Raw genomic sequence first — 11,963 nt, 5'->3', positions numbered from 1 at the left:
TGGTAGGAAGGGTGTGGTGATGGTGCACAGGGGTGGTGGTGGGGGTGGGGGAAGGAAGGATGACAGAGGTGAACTGTATGGGGGAAGGGAGGGGGGATGATGGTGCACAGAGGGGGGGGTGGGGGAGGGAGGGGGGATGATGGTGCACAGAGGGGTGGTGGGGGTGGGGGAGGGAGGGGGGATGATGATGCACAGAGGGGTGGTGGGGGTGGGGGAGGGAGGGGGGATGATGGTGCACAGAGGGGGGGTGGGGGAGGGAGGGGGATGATGGTGCACAGAGGGGTGGTGGGGGTGGGGGAGGGAGGGGGGATGATGATGCACAGAGGGGTGGTGGGGGTGGGGAAGGGAGGGGGGATGATGGTGCACAGAGGGGTGGTGGGGGTGGGGGAGGGAGGGGGGATGATGGTGCACAGAGGGGGGGTGGGGGAGGGAGGGGGGATGATGGTGCACAGAGGGGGGGTGGGGGAGGGAGGGGGGATGATGGTGCACAGAGGGGTGGTGGGGGTGGGGGAGGGAGGGGGGATGATGGTGCACAGAGGGGTGGTGGGGGTGGGGGAGGGAGGGGGGATGATGGTGCACAGAGGGGTGGTGGGGGTGGGGGAGGGAGGGGGGATGATGGTGCACAGAGGGGTGGTGGGGGAGGGAGGGGGGATGATGGTGCACAGAGGGGTGGTGGGGGTGGGGGAGGGAGGGGGGATGATGGTGCACAGAAGGGTGGTGGGGTGGGGGTGGGGGAGGGAGGGGGGAAGGAAGGATGACAAGAGTTGGAGGCTATGGGAGCAGGGAGGGTGGGGTGATGGTGCAGAGGGTTGGTGGAGGTGGGGTGGAACAGACACCCTGATCTCTGCTCTCTAGAGTGTTGTCAGCTGACTGGCCTTGGTTTGTGTACACTCCCCCTCCCCTCCCCCTTCCCCCCAACACACACACACACATACACACACATTGTTACCGACTTGGCAGAGGATCAAGGGCACAAAAAAGACGGATGGCCCACTTACAGAACAGTTGCACTTTCACACTGCTCCCCAGCATCCTATCCCGCAAACATCTGTGCTGTTTATCATCCAACAGAATGCCTGAGAACAGGGTAACACATGAACAACCATGGAAGAAGAAGAGCCAAAGTCTTGTTTTTTCAGACTTCTAACACCACATTGCTACCTGTTTATATCATAATAATTGTAAACCTTTCCTGAACACGTTTCTCAGTGACAAGGGATCATTTATCAATTAGGCTTGGGGCACGACCAAAAAGAGACCAATGAAATCAGGGCTGTAAATTAAGTCACAAAAGACTGCAGAAAAACAACAATCAAAACAAACAAAAAAGGCAGCCACGTTTGTGGAGTGGGAGGAAAAAAAAACCTGAAGAAGAAAAAATATGGTGACAGAATATTGGGTAAAATTCGTTACACAACAGCACGTGAACCCAGAATAGGCAATGGAACACAGGGAAATGAACCATAACAGCAACACATGTTGACAACTCCTCCCCCTAAATCCCCTCTGAGACTGCTTCTGCTGCTTCACTTTTTTAACAGTCTAACAAGTTACTGGGTGGACAAAGCCAGTGCTTACAATAGAAGCTACTTTGTTTCTGTGTTTTCTTTTGATAGCGTACACACACACATGCATATGCAAGCAGGTACAAACACACACACACACACACACACGCATGTTCTGACTCTGCACAAATGTCCATTTGTCACATCAATACCATGCAAGCATTCTGTTTATTCCATCAAAAACAACAGAAAAAGAGTGTGTAAATTGATATTTGTTATGAAATTTTGCAACAGCAAGAAAAACAGTTGACAGAGAAACCTGTTTTGAGTTTATCCATATGCCCTACCCCCCATAAGCTGGCCATAACATTGCATGTTTGCCATCTTCAATCAAAAGCCGATGGCTATCTCATGAACTGAAGATGACCCACGCCCCTCCGGGCCCCTCCCCTAACCAAAAAACAATGTATCAAAAGCACTCACTCTTTAACTTGTAACGCTTTATTGTGTGTGCATCGATGTATGTATGAATGGATGCATACATGCATGCAATACCTACATACATACATTCAACACACACAATACAGCGTTACAGCATACATACACACATACTTGTATGTATGTAAGTATGTATGTTTGTATGCATGTTTGTATGTATGTATGTATGCTTCTATTGTACATGAGCTTGTATGCACATATGTTTATTGTGCGTGATTGTGAGTTGAGGACTGAGTGTGTTTCATATGCATGTGTGTGTGGACTGAAAAGCGCTTTGTGCAATGAGGAAAGCGCTGATTAATGTCCAGTTATCATTATTATTATTATTATTACCCTCACCAAGTCCTGAAGAAGGCTGCTCAATGAACACAGATGGTGCGGTGACTTGGGAAAGAGGAAGCTGTAAAGAACAGATGGCTGAGGATGAGGGGAAAGAGGAAGCTGTAAAGAACAGAAGGCTGAGAATGAGGAGAAAGAGGAAGCTGTAAACAACAGAAGGCTGAGATTGAGGGGAAAGAGGGATAAAGGGAGGTGACAGGCAGAGAGCAAAGCACAGCAATGGAAGAAGGGAGCAAGGGCAATGACCGACTGCAAGACGTAGGGCAAGTACACTCTGTTGTGTCACTGCGTGTCTTAATCATCAGTCACCTGTGGTGACAGGTAATGCACTGGCTGGATTGTACTGATCAAATCAAATCATATCAAATCAGGCTGCAGCAGCCCAGCCAACCACAAAGGACCATTTCAGGGCTGATCACCATCAGTTCTTAAAACCAAAGTGAAACAAAATTATGTTTAAACATCTACTGGAATAACATTAAAGAGATCAGTTCATTCACATATATACTGCTCAGTCCATGTAATATTTATTCAATTACTTAAAGAGTAGTCTATGGACGTCCAAGTAAGAAATGACACTGAGCACAGCCATAATCTTGTGATGCAGTTTGCATTATTTGTAAATTCTTCCTAGTTGTGGCTGTTAGCATTATCAGAATGGACTGATTTCCTTTATATTTGTGTTCTGTAACTGGCACTGGCAGGAAATGTACACTCAAGTGCAACAGCATGAATAATGTCACCAGACCTTGATCAGATGCAGTGTGTACTTGTTTTAGTACCTGACTACAAAAGATTATTTCATGTATAAATTTAACAAATGCAAAGAATTAATTGTGGGCAATTGTTTATGAGAAAACTTTTCTAATATTTCAGTAACTGTTCAACACCGTAAAAAGAATTTCTAAACATAAACTCACATATCATCTTCTTAAATTCCAAGGATGACCAGAAAGGTCACATCAATATTTATCACACTACTAATTACAAAATTTCCTCTGGCTCTTATAGATGCTCAGAAAATGTCATTATCAAAGATTACATGGAGAGTACACAGACTTACTTTATCAAGGCTGAGAAATATGTTTTTAACAAGAACAGAGGTAGCCATCAACAATAACAACAAAAATCAATACCAAATGCCCAAAACTGAAGACCACCACTAACCAATAAGCAGTAACAATAAATCTGACCATCAAGGAGGAGAAACTTGACACTGTTAAAAGAGACTTGGCCACTCAGGCAATCAGAAAAGAACCTGATTTTTCTCTAAAAATGAACACAAACGCCCTAAAACCACACTGACATTAACAATACATACAATCAAAACTGATCCTCAGGATTTACTGATAATAAAATGAATGGAACTGCGGGTCAAGTGGGAATGTCATTGCTCCCCAAGGCCGCCCATTTAAAAAGAGCTTGATCAACTGCACTGGATGAATAACTCTCATAATTTTTTTCTCTCTAAGTTTCATCAAAAAATCAACAGCAACAACAACAACAAAACGCACTCACACAGATAGAATCAAAGGGAAAGAGAGAGGGAGGGACAGAAGGAGGGACAGTATTGACAATCAGTCAGAGAATATGAAAATCAAGCAGTACTCAATCAATTTCTCAACAATTGGAAAGAGCCGTGAAATATCAATCCGCAACTGTATTTCATGGGGGGTGGGGGTTTAGGGGGTGGGTTCCTTTATACTTGGCAACATAACAGACAGGAGGCAACAAACAAAAATAATAGGGAAAGAGCAACATGTATGTTGTGACTACTATTGCAGGGTTCGTCACTAACGGGAGCGCTGAGCGGAACGCTCTGAAAAAACAAATTGCGCTCTGGAAAATTCCTTGACTCAGAGCGCTTGCGCTCTTGATTTTGAAAAGACATAAGCATACACTACTGTATCTAAATTGTTATTCCATTGTCCATCACAAACAAGAGTCAAAAGCGCGATCGTTTTGCATTTACCGAAGTTTGAAAGCCGACTGTTTACGTTTTGTTAGTTCAACCGGAAGTAGGCCTAGTGAATCAGGGGAGGCTATGCAAAAGAGCGCTCTTCAGACTTGAAGAGTAGAAAAGTGGAGCACACGATCGATTTCGCGGCCGTGCAAAATCAAAATGAGTTTATGTTTGAGACTTGTTGCTCTATGTTTTTAGTGTGCGCTCTTAGTTTTCAGTTTGCGCTCATCAAAATTCTGAAACTAGAGCGCAGGCGCTCATGTGAAAAAATGTTAATGACGAACCCTGTATTGTCTTTTGTCATAAGCTATTCAAAATGAGCACGTCAATTTTTCTTGAATCCATGTGATGACCTAAAGTTGGAAAGAAGCTGGTATGACTTTGCACTAGAATGCAGGAGATAGTATTGTTCAATGATCTCTTGTGAAAGCCCCCCACCACCACTGTCTGACACCTTACACTATTTCCTGGATGAAAACTCTTAAAGCGCAATTCAAAAAGAAGTTTTCTCAAACCTGTCTACCAGTTTTTTATGGGGTATTAGGCACCATCTGTCCATTCAGAAGTGATTTCAACAACTGAAAAGAGAACAAAAAAAACCCATTCAAATCAGGATGTGACATAGCACACATTTCACTGCGTAGAATCACAAACTGTACACAGCACAAGAAGTAAACTAATATCCAAGCCTCACATTAACTTCTCTGCACCATATACATGGCTGACTCACAATGCAGGTTCCAAGCCACTCCCATTTTAACAACCACCACACCACACTGACACATGATACAGCACTTTGTTGTCTGGAACTGGCACCATGATGAAGAAAGCCATGCACCACAAAAAAAGGACAACATAACACAGCCCAGTCCTGAAAATAGGGGCCTACTCTTCAGTCTTACAACATCAAGTCTTACACATCTTCAGTCTTAAGAATCTTAATCAAGTCATTCATACACATCTTCAGTCTTAAGAAATCAAGTCATTCATACACATCTTCAGTCTAAGCCATCTAGTCATTCTGACACATCTTCCGTCTTAAGAAATCAAGTCATTCATACACATCTTCAGTCTTACAACATCAAGTCATTCATACACATCTTCAGTCTTAAGAAATCAAGTCATTCATACACATCTTCAGTCTTACAACATCAAGTCATTCATACACATCTTTAGTCTTAATAAATCAAGTCATTTATACACATCCTCAGTCTTAAGAAATCTAGTCATTCTGTTCACATCTTCACTCTTAAGACATCAAGTCATTCAGACACATCTTCAGTCTTATGACATCAAGTCATACATCTTCAGACCTAAGACATCAAGTCATTCATAATGGTCTCAGCTTTTGTCTCAGTTCCAACTCAATACTTTTAGTCGTGACACCTTCCCCAGGATCAACAACACCCCCACCCTCCCCCCTCTTCTGCCTGCAGCTCTTGGCAGTAACTTTCTGGCAGAGAAATGGTGTCCTTCAGCCAGCCATGCACAATCGATCATCTTTCAGATAGTCGTGCACAGTCTATCATCAATCAGTCTTTATTTACTTAACTATTCAATCTATTCATCTATTAATTTTTGACTCACTTGTGTAAACAAAGTGAGTCTATGTTTTAACCCAGTGTTCGGTTGCCTCTGTGTGTGTGTGTGTGTGTGTGTGTGTGTCCGTGGTAAACTTTAACACAGCCATTTTCTCTGCAAATACTTTATCAGTTGACACCAAATTTGGCAAAAAAATAGGAAAGGAGCCACAATAGTGTATTGGGTAAGACAGTTTCTTCTCATCCGAACACGCGGGGTTCAAATCTGGCGTCAGGACTTTTTTCTTTTTCTTTTTTTTTAACCCGAAGCTTTATAACATCAAATACAGAACACATTTTAACGATTACATTTAAAAAAAAATTTTTTTAAAGTGTATCACAAGCGAGTCTCGAAGGCCTTGCCTCTCTTTTTCTTTGTTTTTCTAAGGTTCTCAAGGCCTGATCAATGTGTAAGTTATACAAAGGTCAGGCATCTGCTCTTTTTTTCCTCTCTTTTTTTTCCCCACAAGATGTGGTGTAGAGCATATGGACTGGATCCCTCCACCTTGTAACTGCAACTGAATCTGAAACTCAACCAGCCATGTGCAGTCTATCATCTCTCAGAAAGCCATGTACAGTCAATCGTCTTTCAGAAAGCCATGTACAGTCAATCGTCTTTCAGAAACCCATGTACAGTCAATCGTCTTTCAGACAACCAAGCAGTCAATCGTCTTTCAGCCAATCATGCAGTCAATCGTCTTTCAGCCAACCATGCAGTCAATCGTCTTTCAGACAACCATACAGTCAATCGTCTTTCAGCCAGCCATGCACAGTCAATCATCTTTCAGACAGCCATACAGTCAATCATCTTTCAGACAGCCATACAGTCAATTGTCTTTCAGACAACCATACAGTCAATCGTCTTTCAGACAACCATACAGTCAATCATCTTTCAGAAACCCATACAGTCAACCATGCAGTCAATCGTCTTTCAGACAGCCATACAGTCAATCATCTTTCAGACAACCATACAGTCAATCGTCTTTCAGCCAGCCATGCACAGTCAATCATCTTTCAGACAGCCATACAGTCAATCATCTTTCAGACAGCCATACAGTCAATTGTCTTTCAGACAGCCATACAGTCAATCATCTTTCAGAAACCCATGTACAGTCAATCGTCTTTCAGAAACCCATACAGTCAATCATCTTTCAGGCAACCATGCAGTCAATCATCTTTCAGACAGCCATGCAGTCAATCATCTTTCAGAAACCCATACAGTCAATCATCTTTCAGACAGCCATACAGTCAATCATCTTTCAGACAACCATGCAGTCAATCATCTTTCAGAAACCCATACAGTCAATCATCTTTCAGAAACCCATACAGTCAATCGTCTTTCAGACAGCCATACAGTCAATCGTCTTTCAGAAACCCATACAGTCAATCGTCTTTCAGAAACCCATGTACAGTCAATCATCTTTCAGACAACCATGCAGTCAATCGTCTTTCAGCCAGCCATACAGTCAATCGTCTTTCAGCCAGCCGTGCACAGTCAATCGTCTTTCAGCCAGCCGTGCACAGTCAATCGTCTTTCAGCCAGCCGTGCAGTCAATCGTCTTTCAGCCATGCAGTCAATCATCTTTCAGACAGCCATGCAGTCAATCGTCTTTCAGCCGTGCAGTCAATCGTCTTTCAGCCATGCAGTCAATCATCTTTCAGACAGCCATGCAGTCAATCGTCTTTCAGCCGTGCAGTCAATCGTCTTTCAGCCATGCAGTCAATCATCTTTCAGCCAGCCATGCACAGTAAATTGTCTTTCTGACTGCCATGTACAGTTGATCGTCTTCAGACAGCCATCATCCCAAACCATGCTTAGAGCATGACTGGTGGAGCAGCTTCTCACTATGACTGTTGGAACATCACATTAGCTTTTCAGTTTTTGAACTGTGTTATGACAGTCAGATGGTCATCTCTGTTATACTATGTGAGTATCAATGAAACAAACCTGAACACAATGAGAGGCTAACACCACAACAGTTGCACTCTGTCCATACAACCACTGACATTATATTCTATCCACACAACATCCAATATCTCGTCATAAGACTACCATTGCTGAAGGGCTAAGGCTTAAACATATATACAGTACTTAGACTGCCATTAACGTTGTAGTAAAACTGCCATTGTTTGTTCAGCTTCAAGCTATTTTTCTCTTAACAACTGCCATTAGTGCACTGTTCAGATGACATCTATTGTAACAATATGACGATCACTGACAGAGCATTTAATTTTAAAGCAAATTAAAAAAAACTACTGCACTGTAGTGTTAAGAACAGTCAGAGGAGCGTGCGTTTTTGCCAGCCTGACTGCGTGTGACTCGATCCCAAACAAAAGGCAAAGGATGGCGCGCTTCTGTCCTCGAAGGCGTTGTTTTCTGCTTGGCCTCCTCTGTCACTGTCTTGGACTTGGTATCTTGCCCTTTAGTCTGCACTTTTTCTGTGGCAGAGCTGACCACACTCTGTTGTGTCTTCTCCAGTTTTGCACTGTTCACATCCACACAGGCTTGCTTAGCCTCACTGGCCGAGGTCTCACTCACACTAGAGGATGAGCGTTTTCGATGAGCACTGAATTTTTTGTGCTTGTACATGAACAGATCCATGTTATCGTCTGCATCTTGTGAAGAATTTGACGACCCACCAACAGAAACAGGGTTACACTTTCTGTTGCTACCTTCAGAATTCAGCTGTTTATTATCCATGTCTATTTTTACACTGTCCTTACCTTCCACAGTTGTCCTTGCTGTGTCTGTACCATCTGAGGAACCTGATTTCGGAGAATCCACAGAGGACGACTCTGTCTTCCCCAAATCCATCTTGACCTGTTCAGAGCTTGACACAGGACTACTGTCTTGAACTTTCTTGCCATCAGCAGTGTTGTCCTGTGCCTTCTTGTTGTCAGAGCTGCTGTCAGGGCTGGCACTGGTAACAATGGGGTCTGCTGGCAGTCGGCAGATTTCCAGGTCGGAAGGGGTGGTGACTGTGAGGTTGAAAGAGGAGGCAGAGTTGGTCAGCGATGTGCTTGGGGCCTCTCGCTTCACAGCCGTGCTGCTGGAAGAAATGTCGCAGTTGGACGATGCTGATGACACCTTGGCCCTGTCACTGACGGTGACAGGTGAGGAGGAGGAGGTGGCCTCATGGGAAGAGCTGTTGTGAACAGTTCGCATGTGGTCCTGGTAGTCGGCAGAGGAGGAGAAGGAAGTGCGACACACAGGGCAGGTGACAGGTGTGACGGTGGTGTGATGTCGCTGGACATGTTCCTGCAACAGGTGAGACTCAGCGTAGGAGCACGGACAGTCTGTGCAGCTGTACACACCCTGTCTGCTACCGCCCTCCCTCCCCACACCCTTCATGTGGCTGTGCTGGCGACAGTGGCGCTTGTAGGACCCAAAGTCATTGAGCTGGAAGGTGAGTCCACACTCAGGACACTCCAGGCACTTGGTGTCCTCTCTCTCCTCTCCCACAGACCCACCAGATGGCGACCTGCCCTTGCTGTCCATGCTGGTACGAGAAAAACTGTTTCGATGTCTGTGCTCAGCTGTACTTATCCCCTCTGCAGAATGAGCATCACTCATGGACTCACAGCTTGCACTGCCTGGGCTGGCTGTGACCATGGATCGTACCATGTCTGGCCGAGGGGAGGAAGGATGGGAAGGAGGGTAAGCCGCACCCTCCACAGAGGACGTTCGGCTGGGACGTATGTGGCTGTCTTGAGAGGGGCTCTCAGGCTCAGGCATAGGTGTCACCTCTCCAGAGGGTCCTGATATCTGCCGAGCATTTTTGGTGGCTGAGATTGTCTGCACCAATGCATGCTCTGCCTTGGGTTCAAAGCCATGCTGATTCCGAAAATGCTTTCGGAAACCATAGGGACTGCCATAGGTTTGGCGACAGAGACGACAGATAAGGTAGAGGATATCATGGGGGTTATTGTTGCCCAGGATACTGTGGATGGGCTCATGTTTGGACACACTGTTGCCACGCTGTCGATCCTCCCCTCTCTCACTGCTGACAGGTGGGGACACAGACCTGCTGGAGCCCAGGTGCTGGTAGTCCATGGGGAACTGGGTGATGCCCCCACTGCCTGACCTTTGGGGGCTGGACACGGGCACACAGGGAGGGGTGCTTCTGGGCATGCTGGAGGGCAGAGAAACCACTGGGGAGGTAGCACCAGGCAAACCAGACACCACAGCAGACGTTCCAGCAGCTATGGAACCACCGGGGACGAGAGGCACAGCTGAACTCCCATGAACAGAGGAACTCCCAGTTCTGCTCTGAAAGGCAGGGGTAGAGCGGAGAGGGGCTGACCCCAGGGTGGTGGAGGGGTTGGGAGGAGGGATCGGGTGCAGCTGTGGTCTGCGACCTCCAGGAGAGAGCAGAGGCTCTGTGGGGTAGGCAGGAACTGGCTGAAAGCTGGGGCTGTACCCACGCTGGATGGCACCACTGGCAGAACCGGTGTGAGGCGGAGGGAGGGTGGGGTGGTGCGGGGGAAGAGGAACGCTGTTTCCATGACCGGCATTCCCCTGGGGCCGCCCCATGCTGACAGTCTGAGGGGGTCCAACAGGTGATGTGCCATGAGGGGGCATGCCTGTGGAGAAGGCGGGGGGTGTGGCAGTGACAGGCATGCTGTGCAGGGGAACAACCCCTCGGTGCCCTGGGTGCTGCAGCTTCTGAAAGTGGGTCTCCACACTGGTCTCCAGGTTGTGCAGATGCTGACTGGCCGACATGTACTTCTCTCCCTCACGGCCTCTGTCCGTCAGCAGGCCTGAGTGATGCGCATGGTCCACACCCACCTCCCCTACATCATACCGGTGCTCACCCTCTCCACGATGCCGAACATCCACTCTCTCATAATAGGCTGGGGGGGCAGGCTTTTTGGAGGAGAGGTCCAGGGGCTTCTCCTCTTCCCCGTGAGTCAGACCCGGTGGAGCGGTGTCTTTTCTGCAGCTCAGATCTAACAGAGGACCATCGGGTTTCCGTCCAGCCACAGCATGAGAACTGGGGTGGGCATGAGGAAGAGCCTGGGAATGTGAAGGTGCCAATGGAGGTTTTGCTGAGGACACACTGACCGGATAAACATGCCTTCCTGGTCCCATCTCTCTCACTACAGTTTCCGGTTTTGTCTGTCTGTGAGCATACTCCACAGTGTCAAATGGTTTATGATAGTGAGTGTCTACATGTCTGGCCTCAGGGGCATGTTTTTCAGCATAGGCCATTTGCGGGACGGGGACCCCTGTCTGAATGCCATAAGCTGGGTGGCCAGTGGGGTAGGCCTCTTGACCAAGGGGGTACGGGTAATGGGGGTGGGGCTTTTCCTGCTTGGCATCATGGTGGCGGCCCTCCAAGGGCCACTTGTGAGAGTGCGAGGGGGCGGGCATGGGCTTGGAATAGACAGGGTGGGGAGGGTGGTGAGGCTGAGAGGGCACCCTGGGCATGCCCCGATCCACAGGACTGGGCTGCTGATGCTGATGCTGCACCATGCGCACACGCTCAGCCTCGCGCGCCCAGTACACAGAGCAGGCGGAGCACATGCAGGACCTGGACGGGGGGTGGGAGGTGGGGGGAGGCTTGGGCTGGCCACCGTGGGACAGGTCTCCCCGCTCCATCACATCCACTCGGAGCAGTGGCGGGGGCTGCGAAGCCAGGGCTGCATGCTGCGGGCTGTGGAGGCGTGACTGCAGGGAGCCCGGGGAAGCATGCAGCCCGCCCATCATGAAGGCGCTCTGGGAGGCCGTGACCGGCAGTCCCCCCTTGGTGAGGGCCACAGAGGTGGGCATGGCAGCCGGCAGGAAAGGGGCCATGCGGTGGGAAGGGTGCACCGTTCCGTACTTGGCCAGCGCCGCCTGCATGGACTGCAGGTAGTCCTCCCCAGGCATGACCCCAGGCCCCCTACGCACCAGGTCCCGTGGCCCGTGCAGGTACTCAGGAGCCGCCACAGGCTCCCGCCGCTCTGGGCAAGGGCTGCGCATTCTGGGCCTACCTCGACGACCCACTGTTTCCCGAGGCACCTCCTCCTTGTGGGCATCTCTCCGCTGGCTGGAATGGCTGGCTGAGTCCACAGAGGGCCTGCACACAGGGATGA

General features: G+C 48.1%; 1 protein-coding gene and 1 long non-coding RNA gene across 3 annotated transcripts in view; one reads left to right on the top strand and one right to left on the bottom strand.

Annotated features, from left to right (window-relative positions):
* Positions 1-512: 512 nt before the first annotated feature.
* Positions 513-3,889, top strand: LOC143290535 (uncharacterized). Its single transcript, XR_013056406.1, has 2 exons — positions 513-2,460; positions 2,502-3,889. It is a non-coding gene; the product is annotated as an uncharacterized LOC143290535 (long non-coding RNA).
* A 1,757-nt stretch (positions 3,890-5,646) lies between these two features.
* The window catches only part of LOC143290534 (uncharacterized), a 43,625-nt gene continuing 37,308 nt past the window's right edge, over positions 5,647-11,963 (bottom strand). For both annotated transcript variants that reach the window (XM_076600059.1, XM_076600058.1), the window contains exon 5: positions 5,647-11,947. In XM_076600059.1, the coding sequence (XP_076456174.1) occupies positions 8,155-11,947 (3,793 nt within the window). In that variant the 3' untranslated portion in view covers positions 5,647-8,154. The remainder of the gene's footprint in view (positions 11,948-11,963) is intronic.

Source organism: Babylonia areolata, chromosome 15 (genome assembly GCF_041734735.1).
Source record: "Babylonia areolata isolate BAREFJ2019XMU chromosome 15, ASM4173473v1, whole genome shotgun sequence".
In the NCBI taxonomy this organism is placed as follows: Eukaryota; Metazoa; Mollusca; class Gastropoda; order Neogastropoda; family Buccinidae; genus Babylonia; species Babylonia areolata.
The sequence above is the reverse complement of the archived record's forward strand: the minus strand, read 5'-3'. Positions and strand labels throughout refer to the sequence as shown.